The 19,789-nt window shown below is 37.5% G+C and overlaps 1 protein-coding gene across 1 annotated transcript in view; it reads left to right on the top strand.

The window, feature by feature from the left end:
- Positions 1-19,789, top strand: part of LOC149845622 (polyribonucleotide nucleotidyltransferase 2, mitochondrial-like) — a 235,798-nt gene that overhangs the window by 491 nt on the left and 215,518 nt on the right. Inside the window, exon 2 of the mRNA XM_089997684.1 lies at positions 12,003-12,197. Within this exon, the coding sequence (XP_089853810.1) occupies positions 12,023-12,197 (175 nt within the window). The 5' untranslated portion in view covers positions 12,003-12,022. The remainder of the gene's footprint in view (positions 1-12,002; positions 12,198-19,789) is intronic.

Below are 19,789 nucleotides of genomic sequence, written 5' to 3' on the forward strand. Positions count from 1 at the left end.
AGACACGGGTCCGGGAGCCCATACGGCGTACGCATGTGACATAGGTGATGAACCTGTCAAAGACCATTATATTTGTCATAACCATATCAAGCCAAATTGTTTGCATCTTTGTACATGCAAGAAACATGTAGGAAATTTAATAGTTTGAATTTCGGGTCAGTTAAACCTGTTAGATTTGGTAGAGAAAACATCATCTGATTCATAATTAACTTCAAATTCGTGTTTACATCTGAAACTGAATCTGCATTGAATCTGAATTTGACTTGTATCCTAATCCGTTTGTCTGAAACATATATGCTGTTAGATATTCAAGCTAGTTGGATCTGAACTAAGTATCATATTTTCAAATTGATTTGAGTTTGACTCCAAATCAGATTGGCCAATAGTCGATTGTGTTGGTTTCAGTAAATTTCAACATCCTAACTGTCGCTTAAAAACTTGTTTAGGTTCCAGCCCTGTTCATGAGGTCCAACATTACCATATATTATTTGGATTTGGATTCAACTTCACTTCAGTAGATTATTTAGAAGCGGATTCAAATTGAATATATTGTTTAAATTCACATTTGGATTTTGATTAGCCATAGTATCACCATTCGCACAAGGATGCAAACCAAATAACAGTTATCACTTGGGTGCAAACAGGATCCAACTCATATTCTTTTGTCCTGATAGTAATTCAGATTCAAGTAATAATCAGATAATGGTAATTGGTAATGAATATGGCTATATCAAGGCCAAAATATTTGTCTAGCTAAACTGTTTTCTGTTTTATTTTCACAAGAAAGATTAGTAGATTTTATTTATTCAGTAGATCTAATACTATAGAGACTTAACTCTTAAGTAGTAACCAAATCTGAATTTACCATCTAGCTGGGCTAAGATCCGGGGTTAGAGTCACTTTTTAGAATCGAGTCCAATGTCAAACCAAATACGCCCAACCTGTATTCAATCTTTTTTGCATATCAAGCCTCTGGTCTTTCCCCTTTGAGGGCTGCACATGTGTCGAGCTGAGCCTGAGGGCTTCAAAAATCAAAGGCTGACATGTACCAAAACCAAAACTCCATGGCTCAAGAAGCTGTTTTATTATGTTGGAAAATCATTATCCAAGGTCAGATCCTTAGTTATCAAACCGTGCTGAACACATCTATTTGGTCAGATTGAGTCAATATAGAGTAGATTTCACCTATGATTTCCAGCTCAATACTTCTGTGCTTTCATTAGTATCAAATATTTACCCTGATCACCCTCCATCTTGGGGACAGGGCTGTCAGGTGTGGGACCCAAGACTTGATGGAGGGCAATCAGGTGCTTAATGCGGAAATTTTTGTGCAATCATATTGCACCCGATCTGGACTCGGGGATAAGGTGGCTTCGTCCCCTCCCAATCGAAAGCGGAGTAGATGGATCTAAATTTTGGGAAGACTAAAGAAGCAAAAAGCAAAAAGCAAAAAGCAAAAAGCAAAAAGCAAAAAGCAAAAAGCAAAAAGCAAAAAGCAAAAAGAAGATGACATCAAAACTCATTTGGAAAGAAAAATAGTAAAAGGTTCGAGGAGGAGAAGAAAAAAATAATAGGAAAAAAAGAAAAGGAAAGAATAAGGAAATAAATAGAAGGAAAAAAGGAAAAAGAAAAAAAGAAAACAAAGAGGGTGGAAGGCGAGAGGTCAGAGGAGGAGAAGAAAATCAATAACAGGAAAATAAAGAAAAAAAATAAAAAAAGGGAAAAGGGAAAAAAGAGAGAAAGAAGAAGACGACGAAGAAAAAAGAGGAAAAGAAGCAGAAGAATAAAAGAGGAAAATAAGATCAGAAGGAAGAAGAAGAGAGAAAAAGAAGGGGAAAAAGATAAAAAATATTGTGACCCGAGAGAGAGAGAGAGAGAGAGAGAGAGAGAGAGAGAGAGAGAGAGAGAGAGAGAGAGAGAGAGAGAGAGAGGTGTACCTGTAATGATCCCATCTGACCCTCGTAAAAATAGTGGATTTTTTTTTAAACAATTGCAGAAACTAACCCAAGGATCTAGGGCCTCACAAAATTAATATACCAAACTACAAACCAAACTATGCATTGATACAAATGAAGAATAAACCAAATTTTATTAATTTATATCAACTGTCAAAATACACTAAGACAAAAAATTGTCTATATCACAAATGAGCCACCTGTCAGAAAACCAAAACACTAGTCACAAGGCTTTCAATCTCCCGCTAGTTAGTTAAGAAATCACTGAACATCCGTGCTTGTAAACAATTTTAAGAAAATGGGTAAGAACCAAAGTCCTTTTTACTAATTTCTCTAAAAATCCAAACAGTAAAGAAAATAACATAAACCAAATTCATATATAAATTTCAGAGGAATATCACAATTAACAACTTGCTACAATCAACTTACCATTCTAGCATTTAAACAAGATATCATGCAATAACAAGTATCATACTAAACAGAATAAACATGAATGTATGAACTAATGTTGAATAGTAAATATGCATGAATAACTTATTAAGTTATCTATCAGAGTTGCTTTTGCATGTATGTCTTTATTAAATACACAAAATTTAGTTTTCACTTTTCGTTAAACCCGTAAATATTCAAAACGGGCAAAAATTCTCAAAGTCCAAGTTAGGTTCCCAGTTGTAGCTCAACATCCAATTTATATTTTATTACTAGGTTCCACACTTGTTCCTCGACCTATATTAGTAATCCTCACATTCCATTGGAATATTAAAAATCCTCACCTAATGCCAGGACATCAATGAAAATCCTCAACCATTGACGCCATTTTCTTGGTATACCAAAACTACAGTTGAATCAACAACACCACTCCTAGGCAAAGTGACTGAAATCTTCCTAAATTCGTGGCCGGGAGGTGAACCGCCACATCGGGTTCTTGAGCACAACCACACACGGAGTCTTTGTATCCTCATGATCCCCTAAGACCGTTATTCAAGATTCTCACACTATGGAAGGGACATCAAAGAAGAGATTAATTATACTGTTTCGTCTCTTTTACCTTTTCAAATAAATTTCAAGTTATTTTCACAAGAACCGTTTTGCAAATGCACATGCAAAATCAACTTCAGGCAGTGGCCCGCACAATTTGATAGGGCAATTAATTTTGAAAAACCATTAAATTTTCAAAAATAAATTTTGCAATGCATAAATAAAATCAATAATAATTGGAGCAACACATGCTCCTGGCCTATACGGCCTGCAGTGGTTCACATCTGACCACCAACTCATCTCAAGAGTGATTTATGCATCTTTGCAAAATTTTAGTGAACATGCAATACACTTATTGTTTTCAAACATGTTCACAATGCACATTCAAACACACAAATGAATGCACTTGAAACCAAATGCATATGCATGCCAATCGATGCTCGTAGAACACATTAACATGATAAATTACATGCATAAACATCCAAACATGCATATGATCATATTTATCCAAACATAAAATAAACTTTAGATTCATGCGTATGATACGCACAATTGCAACATGATCAATTCAAATGCATGATTATGTATCATTTCAGAAAGAATGTATATATTAATCTTAAACGTGTACATGACCGAACTCATGTACTCAAATGACTATGCAAAAATTTCTTATCGATACAACAACCGGGCGGATCTGAATTCACAAATCAGACAATCATCTATTCGGTAGAATTGGACCAGATCTGCTTAATGCATACACTCGGCAAATCTGATCCATAACAATTCACCTACACTTGGCGAAACTGATCAGATTTACGTACCCATGAAACTTTGCAAACAAGAACCAGATTTGCGTATACAAGAAACTCGACAAGTCTGATTAGATTCACATGCATATAAAGCTAAGCAAGTCTGACCAGAATTGCATACTCAAGAACTTCACAAGTCTGATCAGATTCACACACTAAAGGAAATCAACAAGTTTGATCAGATTTGCATACCAATGCAACTCAACAAGTCTGATCAGATTTGCTTACTAAGGAAACTCAGTAAGTCCGATCAAATTTGCACACATGAGACTTGACAGATCTGATCAGATTTGCATACCATAAAACTGGGTAGATCTAATCAGATTTACGTATCATAAAACTGGGCAGATCTGATCAGATTTGCATATCTATAATAATAGACACGTCTGATCAGATGTGCAAACAGTGGAACTTGGTAAGTCTGATCAGATTTATACACAATAAAAATCAGCAAGTCTGATCAGATTTGCACACTAATAAAACTCTGCAAGTCTAATCAAATTTGCATACAAATAAAAGTCTGCAAGTCTGATTAGAAATAATGCACCCAACCTGATAGATCTGGCCAGATTTGCACACTTAAGAAAATCAACAGATTTGGATCAGATTTGTCAACCCATGCACTTGGCAGATCTGTTCAGATCTGTCACTATGTGAAAGTCGGCAGATATGTCCAGGTCTGTATGCATTTTATATAAATCTGGAACACTAAAACTCATTGAACTATATGCATGTCAAGAAATTATCAGATTTGCTAAAGTGTATATATATATATATATATGCAAAAACAAATATGAACCATATGATATTTTTCAGAAACATGCTAAAAATTCATCACACATGGACCGTATGCACTTGTTCAGCAGTATGATCAAAAGGTCGGTAGAAATATATATATATATATATATATATATATATATATATATATATATTCGAAATGAAAATCCATTAAAAGAAAATCGATAGCATGTATTTTCAAACACAAGGAATAGGTAAATCGACATCTTTATGAATAAATATACACATGCATCTATCTACATAAAATCGACAATACATTTACATAAATATATATATTGTTTTGAAATCAGATTTTCCTTTTTCCCTCTAATACCTATCCATGAATTGATTTAAACATATTTCTTTCTCTAAGAACTTAGAGTGAAGCCCATACCTTGATCGAAATTTAGAAAAAAGACCAAAAAATCGATGGATGTACGAAGAAAAACTGTTTTTTCTTTTCTTTCTTTCTTGCTTCTCTTTTTCCTTTTTTCTTTTTTTCTCTCTCTCCTTACACGATTTTGGTTCTCTCATCTTTTCTCTCTCTCTCTCTCTCTCTCTTTAGAACACGAGTTCTAGAGAGAGGGAGAGATCAACCCCTTTTATATTAGTTCTTATTTTATTTTATTATTTTTTAATTTGACTTAATCTAGGGGGTGACGTCCCCTCTAGCTGGCTTAATTAAGTAGAGTTTTACTCATTATCCTCTAGATATTATCCCTTTACATAATTATTGTATTCAATCATTAAATATTTTATTTAATATAATATTCTAAAGAAGTCTCTATGGGGTAGAGCAGGTAGAACTCTACTTCATCCAATTTAAATTTTAAGTTGGTTTTAAAGTTTTAAATTGACCATGAATGGATCTAGGATCAAGATCTGGATCTAAGATCCAAATCCATATGGATCTTACATGGACTAGATCCTAGTCAACATGGTTCATGGATTGGGTCCAAATCCATATTAACTTGGATCAAACGAAGCGGATCCAGTCTGATCCAATCCAGAAAAAGTAAAAAATAGAGGCAAGTTATTTTTGAAAAATGCAATTTTTGGGCCAACCGTAATCCGATTTCGGAAAAACAGGCCGCCAACACAATCAGAATTACGAGGCCAGAGAGAGAGAGAGAGAGAGAGAGAGAGAGAGAGAGAGAGAGAGAGAGAGAGAGATGCCTTGACCCTAATTAGGGTCAGGGCGTTTGTCTTTTTCCCCTTTTTGGGTCAAATTAGGTCTTTGACCCCATTTGACCCAACCTTACAAATAACGCGCGCCTCATGTTGAGGCGCGCTTTGCCTTGAGGAATACACCTTTGGGGCAATACCGCTTTTTTTGAACACCTCAAGGCAAAAGGCCCCTTGCCTTGAGGCAAGGCACGCCTTTTGCGCCTTGACGCGAAGCACGCCTTTTGCGCATTGACGCACATTTTTAATAACACTGCTCCACTTTCTTTATTTTTGGTGGTATGCCTGTTAGACAGGGCAGCTATCGTGCATTTGTATTGTATTTGTATTTAAGTTTGGATCTGGATCCAAACTACCTTTGTGTAACATGTCCAGCCAATATTAGGGCATACTTGTAAATACCTGTATTAGGTTTTGTTTTATAAATTAAAAGGTAGAGATCACGATTTTCACATAAGGGAAAATCGTGAATAGTTGCAGCCCCATTCTCTTTTCTTCTCTACAGTTTCCTGATCGTTGATTCTGGAGAAAACTTTCATGGTATCAGAGCGAGTCTGATCCGAAGGCTGATATTCTTTCCAGCATGTGTGTCCTCAAGAGATCTTATTCCCTTTTCTGTCTCTCCTCTATTTTTTTTGCTATTCTACGTTTTTCATTCTATTCTTCATCTTCAATATTTTGTTTCCAAGTATTTCTTGATCTCTAGATTCTCGTTCTTATTAATCTTTTCTCTCAGACCTGATACACAAATCAGACCAGTCATCTGGTTTGCGTCAAATCAGGTTCAGACCTTTCCCCTCTTTTTGAAATCAGTTTCACGACAGCCCTTCTATTCCAAATCAGTTTCGTGACATCTTTGGTATCAGTTTTGCGTGAAACTGATTTGGGTCGAGTTATTTTTCACACAAATCAGTTTCACGACAAACCCAAATCAGTTTCACGACATTTCTTTTCAGTTTTGCGTTAAATTCATTCTCGTTGTTCATCGGATCTGTGTGATAGGTCTGACACTTCATGGTATTTCCCAGATTGATGCATTAAATCTGACTAATGGTTAGAGTTAGTCTGTAGACTTGGTTTCACCTGTTCTCCTCTGTTTTCATTATTGCTGTGTGCAATCTCAAAAAAAAAAATCGTGATATATAATCTTCATTTTGGTCACTTCACTTCTTTGATGCAATCAAAATAGATCTGAGACCTAACTTTTCTCATTCACGTTGAATATTAGAGCTCTCCCCCCCCCCCCCCCCCCCAAAAAAAAAAAAAAAAAAAGGGGGGGGGGGACGAGACTTATTTGTTGCATCTTGGTCTGAGACCATTTTACATTCTGATTGCACACGTCAATTTTTTTTCTCTTTTAAGTCATGGATTCTTCTTCCCATTCATTTCTCTCATCCAATTTCCTCGGTCAACTCATTTCTGAAAAGCTTACCAATTCCAACTTTTTGATTTGGAAAAGACAAATTCTTCCATTCATTAAAAGCCAAGGTCTCTCTGGACATCTGAATGGATCAATCTCAGCTCCTCCAGAATTTGTTATACAAGAAACTAAGAATGAAAATGAGGCTGATTCTACACAACAAATTCCAAATCCCCAATACGAGATTTGGATGAAGCGTGATCAAGCTGCAGTTACCTTTATTATTTCTACTATCTCTCAAGAAATATTGGTGGGAATTCCAGACGAGTGTTTAGCAAAGGAATTGTGGGATAGGCTGGTCAAGACATACTCTCAGATATCAGAGGCTAGAATTTCTTTTCTTCGGCGTGAATTTCAACTCTTGACTAAAGGCTCCATGTCCGTCATGGAGTACTTGAACAAAGTTAAGAGTATCAGTGATCAACTAGCCGTTATAGGGTATGAAGTGACAAATAAAGACAAAGTCAGGCAAACCTTGAATGGCTTGGGACCGGAATTTCATGTTCTTTCAACTTCATTGCTATGTCTACCCGACTTACCGTCATTTGAGGACTTGCAAGCAAAACTACTTCAATATGAGATGACTTTGAAGGGGATGTCACATGAGACTGGTGGACAAGTTCTTGCTACTGGAATTTCTTTTGGTCAGGGACGTGGGGATAGTAATTTTGGATGTGGCAGAGGACGAGGTACTCCAGGGGGGCGTGGGTTACTCCCTACTCCGAATGTTACACCAGTTTATAATGTAAAAAATGTACCAACATGTTATCTCTGTAACAAGCGAGGTCACATCAAAGCCAATTGTTGGCACAATCCATAGAACAAAGGAAAGTTCCAAAAGGGTGAGAGCTCGTCAGGACAAAAAGAGAACTCTTCAAAGTTTGGTGGGGATGTGAAAGAGCTTCTCTTGGCCATGTTGTCTGATCTTGATCTGAAGCGTGATGATAAAAGGAGTGTGGTACACTGATTCAGGGGAAGCTACTCATGTCACAGGTAATGCAGGTAAATTCTCTAATTTAATCCCCTATCTTGGAAAAAGTAATATTGTCACTGGAGATGGGTCACACCATCTCATCACTCACATTGGAAATGTTTCTATTCCCTTGTCTAAATCCCCACTTCATCTTTCCAATGTCTTGCATGCTCCAGATATTAAGAAAAATATAATTTCCGTTTCTAAGCTTGTTGATCATATCAATTCTTCTGTTGAATTTACTCCGTCTTTTGTTTATGTCAAGGATCTACAAACGAAGAAAACGTTCGCTAGAGGGGAACGCCGGGGAAATATGTATGTCTTCCAGGAGGATCCTTCTACTTGTGTCCGACCTACCTTGAAGTCTCCTCAATCTATGTCGTCAAAGAGTATTCGTGTGTTCAGTTTGCAATCTTCAAATAAATATAATAAACCTGATTTTTGGCATTCTCGTCTTGGTCATTGTGGTCGAGTCTTTGTTGAACGACTGGTATCTAATGGACTTATTCCTGAATCTAGCTTGATTCCTAGATCAGATGATAAAATATGTTCCAGTTGTCAACTGTGTAAGAGTCATGTTCTTCCTTTCCATTCAATAAATGAGAGAGCTTCAAGGCCTTTTAAAATCGTCTGTTCTAATGTGTGGGGACCGGCCCCTGATTCCTCTAATTCTGGCAGCAGATACTATGTTATTTTCATCGATAATTTCTCTCGTTTCACCTGGATATACTTCATGAAGAATAAATCGGAAGTCTTCTCTATTTTCCGTTGTTTTCATGCGTTTATTAAAACTCAGTTTTCTTGTAATATTTTACATTTCCAATGTGATGGTGGGGGGAATACTCCTCTAGGGAATTTATCAATTACCTCCAAGATAGTGGAATAAATCGTAGAGTATCTTGCCCGCATACACCTCAACAAAATGGAGTTGCAGAACGGAAACACCGTCACATTGTGGAGAGTGCTATGAGCATGATGCACGAATGTCGTGTTCCTATAGGATTATGGACAGAGACTTTTCATTCTGCTGTTTACATCATTAATCGTCTGCCCATGAAGATTTTAGAAAATGAATCACCTTATTTCGTTTTATTTGGGAAGCATCCTAATTATGATGAACTAATTTTTTTTGGCTGCATGTGTTATGTTCATATTGACTCTTCTCTGCGAAATAAGTTTCAGGCTAAGGCATCAAAGTGCAGATTTGTTGGATATGCAGATCACCATAAAGGGTACAAATATTATGATCCTGACAACAGGCGAATCAAGATATCTAGAAATGTAGTTTTTGATGAAAATGATTTTGGAGATGGAGAATGTGCTTCTGCCCAAACCAATATGAACGCTTTTTTCTATGATCCATGGCTTAGTGCAGAGCTTTTTCCTGAAACAAGCAATGAGTGCTCTTCCTCCTGTGCTCCAGGGATATCCTGTCAAGATGGAACCAACAGAATACAAGAACTTGAAATAGACAATCCTCCAGAGATTGATAAGTTTGCTGGGCAAGTTTATAGGAGAAGAGAAAGGTCCCTTTTGACCCCAAATAATATTGATCAAGGAGCTCTTACGTCTTATTCACCCAATGACCCCCCTACTTCTCCAATTCCGAATACCGTAGCATTCCCGATCAGACGATCAGAAAGTGCTCGGCATCCTATTGAAAGGTGGGTTAGTTATGAGAATTTCACCATGGATTTTCAGTTATTTTTGTCTCAGATTGAAAAAGAGACCGAGCCTAGACATTTTCATCAAGCTATTAACTCCAAGAAATGGATTCAGGCCATGAATGAAGAGATGAAAGCTTTATACCAATGTCAAACATGGACAGTTGTCCCTCGACCTTCAGGTAAGAATGTTGTTGGATCGCGATGGGTTTACAAGATCAAATACAAACCAGATGGGAGTGTTGAGCGATACAAAGCTCGTCTCGTAGCAAAGGGATTCACCCAAGAATTTGGACAAGATTATGATGAAACCTTTAGTCCAGTCATGAAAATGGGCACAATTCGCATTGTTCTGTCATTGGCTGTAGATTATGGTTGGAGAATAAGCCAGCTAGATGTGAAGAATGCTTTTCTTCATGGGGATTTGAAGGAAGAAGTATACATGGAACAACCGCCAGGGTACACAGAAAGAGATTCAAAGGAGTATGTCTGCAGATTAAATCGAGCCCTCTATGGCTTGAAACAAGCGTCTCGATCTTGGTTTGAGAGTTTCTCCCTAGAAATTCAAAGACATGGTTTTTATCGATCGCAATTGGATCATTCTCTTTTTATTCATCGAAGTAAGGAGTCTACTACCTTCTTATTGATATATGTCGATGATATAATTATTACAGGAAGTAGTGAGAACTATGTTCAAGAGACTAAAAATCTTCTAAGCCAAAGATTCAAAATGAAGGACCTTGGAAATCTTCGGTACTTTCTTGGAGTAGAAGTGGATAATCAAGAAAATAAGCTTACTTTGACCCAACATAAATACACTCTCGATCTGTTAGAAAAGGCTGGAATGAAGGATTGCAAACCTCTTGCTACTCCTAGTGTGCTTAACCAGAAATTAAGTACGCAAGACGGAGACTTGTATCATGATTCCACCAAATATCGGAGTTTAGTGGGAATGCTTCAATATCTCACGTTTACCAGGCCTGATATCACATATTCAGTCAATCAAGTTTCTCAATTCATGCATGAGCCAAGAACAGGACACATGGATGTAGTAAAAAGGATACTGAGATACTTGAAGAGTACTGTTGGTGATGGACTTTTGTACACTAAAAGCAGAACCATAAGTACTGCTCATGACATCATTGCTTATTCAGATGTAGACTGGGCCAGAGATCCTGATGATCGAAAGTCAGTTTCAGGATACGGGGTTTTCATTGGTGCCAATCTTGTTTCCTGGAGTAGTAGAAAACAAAAGGCAGTGGCTAGATCTAGCACGGAAGCCGAATACAGGGCGATGGCTGCTGCTACGGCAGAAGTAACATAGACTAGACATTTGTTAACAAAATTAAAGGAATCGATTGCTAGTTGCTTCCTCCTTTGTGACAACCAAAGTGCTATTCAAATATCTCTTAATCCTATTCATCACAGCAAAACCCAACACATTGAGATTGATCAACATTTTATCAGGCAGAAGATTGAGGAAAAAGTGATTGAGCCCCATTATGTTAGAACAGAAGACCAAGTGGCTGATTTGTTCACTAAGGGACTCACAAAGTGTCATTTTTTGGTTCCTAAAGAACAAGTTGTCCATGATTCAAAATCATGCACAACTTGAGGGGGACTGTTAGACAGGGCAGCTATCGTGCATTTGTATTGTATTTGTATTTAAGTTTGGATCCAGATCCGGATCCGGATCCAAACTACCTTTGTGTAACATGTCCGGCCAATATTAGGGCATACTTGTAAATACCTGTATTAGGTTTTGTTTTATAAATTAAAAGGTAGAGATCACGATTTTCACATAAGGGAAAATCGTGAATAGTTGCAGCCCCATTCTCTTTTCTTTTCTACAGTTTCCTGGTCGTTGATTCCGGAGAAAACTTTCAAAGCCTTCCCTTAAAAAATGAATGAAAGAAAAAGGACATACCGTCTTCCCCTTTTTAGGTTTGTTTCTGTATATTTGTGTGACCGTTCTCCCTATTTTCCCCATTTGTGATGTCTCGACTTTGGCTGAGTGTGAGTTTCAATTTCTCACTGATAAGAAATTGGTGAAAAACATTGAGGAAATCGTGGTTATACAGATTGTGATCATACATGTTTTGCTTATTTACATCAATCATATTTTTTTGGTATATTTCCTGTGAAATTGAGGTGATCAACTGGAGTTTGTCAATATTGTGAAGGTTTTTGATGGGATGTTTGCTTCTATACATTTACATGGTTCGGTTGCTTTTGTGGTAGGTAGGAGGCTCAGGTTAGCGATGTCTCAATGCAGTTTGGTGAGGATTAAGAAGGCGTTTTGGCATCTAAATGGCAGGGGTTTTAGGATTGCTTGGACCCATCCTTTGTTGTTTTCTTCTCGTGGTTTCTGTAATGCCTCTGAAGCAGTTAGACAAGTTTCTGTTGATGAACCCATTTCATGGCATCACATCTCTGGTTAGTTGTTAGTATTTAAGTTGGATTATATTGAATTCTGATAGAGATCAGTCTCTTGGAATCACAGAGATACTTGGCTCATGATTTAGTTGATACTTTTGTGTGTATGCTTGTGGTTTGACCGGTACAGGTGGTTCAAAGTGTATGTAATCATTTTAATGTTACTTTGAATTTGTTTATGCTTTGTTGATGTTCGTGTGTAGCATGACCGCATATAGCTGTAAATTTGTAAAAGTACTTGCTTGGTTGGTAACAATTGGTTGAGTCCATGAGGTTTTGGCTGTTGATGTCGTGATAGCTCTAAGTTTTCTTCGCAATGTTCGATAGAAATTTTTGATCTATTTGATAATGCACTTACTTTTTAGATATTTAGATGTTGTTTGATATATAATGCCAAGATTACTGCTGCTTTTGTGTAACTTTGTGCTTTGTATATCTTGACAACACCTTCGTTGGATGGTTACAAATATTTTAATACAAGGCCATTACCTACTTCTTTCTAATTCTCGAGTGTCCTCCTACCTGCACTATTGACATTGAATATTCAAACTGATTGGCATCAGGTGTTTCTAATACCATAATATTGTTTGGCCACATTGCGCCCTTCCTTTCTTAACATTCAATTTCCGTGAAGCTGATCAAGGGAATTCAGTTCTGTTCTCTTCATAAAAGCATTCCATGCATGACTCTAAACTAAGGTTCATTGCTGTTAGAATGATCACTTTAAATTGAATAGGTTGCAAAAGAAATATAGAAGACCAAGGTGCAAATGTGTATTCCTGCTAGCATTAAGCATATGCTATAGCCTTGAATTGGCATATTACGTGCTTGGGCTTGCTTTTTGAACAACTGGTGTCTGTTATCATCTCAATTTTCTTTGGTCCTGCAAAAACATATGTACACACACGTAAGAAAGGGAGAACTGAAGTCCAGTGTAACTCTTGATTGCAGGACGGAGTTTCATTTCGAGAATTGTGATTCCGTATGATGAGATGCCAAAAGATGGGCAACTAATTAAGCTGGGAGCAATAGCAAACCAATGGAACTTAAAGTGATGCTTTATCCCCTGTTAGCAACAAGAGTGTTACGTAGGCTTTGCAAATTCATGAACACTTTGGTAAGAGATGGTTGGTCCTATTTAGATGTGATAGAACAGAAAATGGGTCTTTGTAGTCGTGTATGGCAATTGGTTTGATCTAATTGGAGTCCCATTCCTATACTTGTCATTGGTAAATTGTAGTTTGATCCCATAATGATCCCTGTAATGAAACCTAATTGTATGAACTTAGAAAATTCAGAAGTAGATATTTACAAGCTTGTCTAATTGGGAGCTCCCAAGCCTGTCACATTGAAAGGTGCAGCAATGAATAAGGACTAAACTAGCCTTTATTGGAGGATGCTGAAGTACATAGTTTTGATGGAGGGATATTGTGGCAATTCCTCGAAAACAAAGTAGTATGCAAAGCATTATCCTACTACCTCCATAGTTCTCTTCTTCAGCTCCATTAGGTTAAGATTGCAATGCTTGTCAGTAGGTGTATGGTGGAATGTTCCAACTTCACAATGACCTATTTTTGAAGTAATCAAGATGCGGTTTTTTGATGATTGGGGAAACAAAAAAATACTCAGTGTCAAAATAAATACATGAGATTGAGTTGCTTATTTGTAGCTTTCAACCTTGCAAGAGAATGTAAGGCACCAAGTCGTTCAATGTCATCCATATGGCTAGCCACTCCCATCCTTCATTCTCCGTGCATATTGCCTTTTAACATCGGGGAATCCTTCTCATTTTAGCCTCTTTGTTCACGTTCTCTTCACTTGATGTCATCTTTTTCCAACATTTGTTCACATAAAATTTCAATTGACTTGCTTTCTCTTGTTTATTGATTTCGTTCAATGGCTAGTCTATCTTCTTTTAAGCAGTGTTGTAAAAAACGTATTAGAACCCATATTGGAAGGGTCAGAGAGACTGGTGTATCGTAATGTATTGTATTGTATAGTAAGATACATGAAAAATACACTTAAAATATTGCAAAAAATCAAGAAATCACAAAAAGTACAATCATATGAAAAAAATTTAAAAATCATGTAATTACAAGAAAAATAAATCTATCGGGTCATTGGTAAATCTTATCACCACAAATACAATTAGTTGGAAGGAGTATCACTAAATACACAAGCCAAAAGATTTTCATAATTTATTGCAGAAGTGATAGTTACTATTTTATAGAACAGGATGCTAGGACCAAAGGCCATGCAAGTAGAGCTCAAATATGTATATGTGTGTGTGTGTGTGTCCGCTGAACCTCCAACCAATATTTAGGAATGCTTAATTGAAGGAGTGATATCTCCAAGTGTGGCATCTAGTAATCAAGCAGAACAAACGAAAGTCATTGAAGGTTTTTTTCCACGGGCTTGAGCCAGCAACATCTTTAGGCACTTATCTTACACAAAGATGGGATTTGATCAATGACTCAAAATTGCCCCCATCAATAGACGAAGCGACATGCTTGAATGGAACTAATTCCATTGGGTGTTTATGAATTACCGTACCAAGCCTGCTCTTTGTCCCTTTGAACTACACACTAAAAGTTCTCTAAACCATCGTGACTATGATTAGAGGGAGCTATTGGGTTTCCTGCCTGCCCATCCTCATTTCTGCTGAACTGATTCGATGCTGAAATGTCATCCTCATTTCTGCTCACCTAGGGAGAGTCATTTTCCTTCAGAGTAGTAGTACTGGGCCAGACAATGGCGATTGACTCATGATCTGCATTATTGCTAGTAACATATGTAATGAAATGATGGTCTTCAACAAATGCACGAATAACTCACAAAAAAGTGTCTACTGGAGGCACTACAAGCATGACCCTTGAAAAGGTATAAAAGGAAGAATACTTGAAAAATAAATAATACTTTATTCATGCACAAAATGCTTAAGAAGCATTGTTGTTTACATTGATCACCCCTATATATACAAAAAAGTGGAAGAGAGAGGAGAGCTCATTTTGAGCTCTCCAAAAGAGACGTTGGACTCTAGTCCAATGACTCTTATAATAGCTGTTGGACTAGAGCTATTTGCACTGCCAAGTTCCAACAAGAACTTAACAGGATCAAATATCTAGTTCCTATTCAACTAGATGTTAAAAAAGAAAATAAAGGAAAATAGAAAAATAAAATAATAAAAGGAAAAATATAATAATAATATTAAATAATATATATGTATTATAATTTACATTTTAACTGTAACGACCCCAACTCATACCCTTTGAAAATGCGAAATATTTTTTTTTATAATAGTGCGAAAACTTCCTAGAGAACCAAAACAATTGAAAACTTCCTAGAGAAGTAACTGCATAACTCAAACACCACAAACGAACTTGCAACCATCATCCATAAGAACCAAAACAATTTCTTTATTTATGAATAACACTAAATTTCAGAGATAATATTTTATTCGACTGAAAATAAAGCAACAACTGAAAAAGCAAGAAGAACTGAAACAAAAGAGCCACTCTGTCCCCTGCTGAAGCTGTCAAGCCCAAGTATGACTCTCATCCATTCCCAGTAGCCAGTCCAACCTCACTGTTCATAATTTCCTGTGAAAAACCAACAAAGTAGGGTGTCAGAACCGAAATTCTGGGCACAACTACTTCTAAAGAAACTAGGTGAGACAAAGAACATAGATAAGATTTCATATAATGATTTGAGTGAGTGCAGATATAACAATTTGCAGTGTCTAACAATTCATACATGCGACAGATTATATATACTCACCAATCGAGAACAGTAAAGTAGTACCATATGTCAAGAACTAAATAACCAAACCTTGCAGCATGCTTTTAAGTAAATTACATACCACCACCATATCATGTCATGATATAAAGAACAATTCAATTATGCATGATCTAGAGCAGAACATGAGAATGCATGATACCTTTTCAATACATGAATTTCTTTATTATCTTACCTTTAAGTTTCCTTTTTCCTTTCCATATGCATGCCCTATTAAATGCATCTAACTTTAAGTTCCTATTTTTAATTACCATTGCCCGCAGATACACCAAACAGGTACAATCTCCGAGGTCAAGTAGATTCTCAGGGTAGCTTAGCACACAATTTGTATTTTATTACTGGGTTCCAACTTAACCCTCGACAGAATCACATTCGGAACATTAGACCTCCGCATCTAATGTCGGGGACACAAGGGACACCCTACGCCCACAAGTGCTACTTCTTTGGTATCAAAACAATCACAGCTGTGACCAACACACTACCCACAAGTAAAGTGACACTCTCCCTAAAACCGTGACTAGCAGAAGGAACCTCAATATCGGGTTCAGGGGACAAAATTACAGTACACAGAGTTTTTGTATCCTCACAGTATCCCCAAGACCGTATCTCTAAGATCTCCATTCTCCAGATGGAAGATCCCAGAACATATATTACACTGTTCTTTATTATGTTTTTAATTTACCTCAATTCTTTAAGTTTGCAACACCATATGCAAAACTAAAGTGAAAATCCGCATCCTCCCTTGCGGGAACCCTTACGGAACTCCATCCCGCGATGACAACTAGAACAGTGTAGTAGTGTGCCATACCAACTTATGTGGTTTAAGTGATGCAGTCAAAAACATATGTGAAAGGAAAACAAACCCACGACTCTCCAGGCCGATGATGGTCCAATTAGGCCATCAGTGCATCACATAATAAAACCAAGTAGTGTTTATTCATAATACTAGGCCAATAGTGCCAAAAGCATGTGCACTCATGCAAACATAACCCAACCATATGCATGTCATTTCTCAATCATATGCATTTTCACTATGTGTGGTACCTACATCATATACGTGTATTAACCAATGCATATCTCTTTTGAGTGTGTGAGTGTACATGTAAAATTTCACATATTCATCAAATATATATACTCCAGAAGAAATATCAATAACAGAGTCATACTCACATTCATGATTAAACAACCAGTATCAAGAAATGCAAAAGAAATAACATTTACAACTACCCAGCAGAAGTGTAAGCTTTGGCATATGCTAGGGAAGGTGGTCGGGCTTACCAATCCCGGACCCCCATCCTTCTAGCTAAACATTCCAGCATAGTCTCAAAGTCTGGGATTCTTGACATACACATAGGTACAGGTAGGTTCCAAAAATTTTCTTTTGTTCAGATCAAAACTTAGATCATACACAACATCTATTAAATCTGGACCAGTTTTTTTTTTTTTTGGGACCAACAAAAACTGATTCCTATCGGTCAACATGTAATGATATACTTATAATCTTCAGGCTATAGGATATTAGGTTGATGTCCAACATTCTGTCAATGTGAAACCTGAACATATAAGTGAAGATATTCCAACTTCTATCAATAGACAACCTAACGAAAGTATTGTGAACACATTCAAGATTCTGTCAATGGGCAACCTGAAATATCAGTGAGAATATCCAAGATTTCTGTAAATGGGTAACTTAAAACACATCAACGAAGGCAGTCAATTCTCAATAAGCTTTTGAAAACAAACCAAAAATTCAATGAGCCAACATGACAAATGCGCCCAATTTACACACTACACCGAATATGAATGGGACTGTAAAATGTATAGTTCAACTCGTGTGTGCAGTTTCCTGTTACACACTCATTGCCTTATTATTCTCGAACCACTGGTAAATCAACAATTCTTATGTAAATCTGGTGGCAACCCAAGTCAGGTTTCCAGAATCTCGTTCTGCATCTCTTTCGTACCTTACACTGTCATGTGTACAGGCTGCACACAAGGATATGCTTGTGCACCTAATAAATTATCTTCATACTTAATATATCACAATATGACAGTAAGTGCCAATAAAGAAACAATTACAGACAATTGGAACAAATTTCTGATTCTTGATGACTCAATCCAAGCATGGTCGTTATATGGCCCTTTTACCTACGCATATGCATGTACATCCCATTTAAGAATACGATACTCAAATGGAGACAACGAATACAAATCAAGTCTGGAATCATGTATTCGATCCAAGATTTCAACAACAAAGAAGATCAGTTGGGTTCATTAGCATGCACATCATTTTCTTTTCAAACACAAGAACAAAGAGTTTGGCAAAGAAACAAGAGGGGAAAAAGACTCAAGCCATGAGAGACATTCCATGGTCGGCCATTACCCACGAAACCTCAGTGGCCCAACCTGTGTTTTTCCTTGTTGGAAAACAAAAACAACACAGAAAAGGTGCCAAGAACACAATTCCAAGAATACGATACCTCAAAACGAAATTCAATTTAAATAGCAACCAAGATTTCAACAAGAAAGACACTCAGTTTTCCTTTTTTGTAAATTCATTTACATACACAACAATTCCCTTTTTAACCAAATGAAAGGAAAATAGGCGAGCAAGAAGGGGAGTAAATCGGGCCATGGGAAACCATTCATGGTCCGCCCTTTCCCCAAGGTTCTTGAAGGGAAACAACCTTCTAAGGGCGTTCCATAGATTCCCATCGCAAATCAGTATACAGAATCAAATCCATATTCGATTCCTCACACAGTTTCAAGAGAAGCACCATACCTTTTTCGGTGATTTTCCGGCTATCGGAGGTTACAGTCGCGAGGGCAGGGTCGGCTGGTGTCGCTCCACTCACCGCCGTGACAAGGGGTGCTCGACGAGGCCTTTGATGGCAGCAGGTAGCCGGAGCTTTGCCAGTGATGGAGCTCCCTTCCGGTGCGCACGAAAATGAGAGAGAGATGAGAGAGATGGGGGAGGAGAGAGAAAGGGTTCCGACCTTTTATGAAGAGGGAGGAGGCCCTCCGAAAGTGGCGGAGGCCGTTACCACATCTCCGGCAGCTGCGGCCCATCCACCCCCTTCTCTTCCTTGCGATCGGGGTTAGGGTTCTCTTTGAACCCTAATGCCTGTTAAAAGAATCGGGCAACCCTTATCGGGGTGCCTTATTAAAACCCACCCCCTCCTTTTTATTATTTTAACGAGAGGGCCGGGTCCGGGTCTGCGACCTGCGACTCGGGATCCAAACCCGGTAGCGATTCTGGACCCGCGCCTCCCACTCGGTATGGATCCACGGATTGGATCCGAATGGATCCCATGAAATCACTTGTATAATATATATGTATATATATATATCGTATTTTACCTATATCCATAAGGATCCTATCTGGGTCTTGGATCTCGAATGTGGATCTCAAGCCCATTTATGCCTTATATAAATAGCTATCACTTGAATAATTTGGTTAATTAAAAATTTTCTTTTTTGCACCTATGTATATACATATAAGTTTATACGAGATAAATGTTGCGACAGTTCATGGAGCACTCAGGAAGAGAGAGAGAGAGAGAGAGAGAGAGAGAGAGAGAGAGAGAGAGAGAGAGAGAATCGTTATCTCATTAGGGCTACTATCCTCTAGTTTAAATAGAGGTTAGCTTAAAAAGAAATTACATATGGGTCCCTCATTTGTATATTAAATATCAAAAAGGAACATTTTAAGAATAAAACATAATTCAGACGACTAATCTTAACACTCCCCCTCAAGCTGGGGCATAGATATCAATCATGCTCAGCTTGTCACAACA

The sequence above is a fragment of the Nuphar pumila genome, chromosome 2 (genome assembly GCF_984573655.1).
Source record: "Nuphar pumila chromosome 2, dmNupPumi1.hap1.1, whole genome shotgun sequence".
NCBI classification, from domain to species: Eukaryota; Viridiplantae; Streptophyta; class Magnoliopsida; order Nymphaeales; family Nymphaeaceae; genus Nuphar; species Nuphar pumila.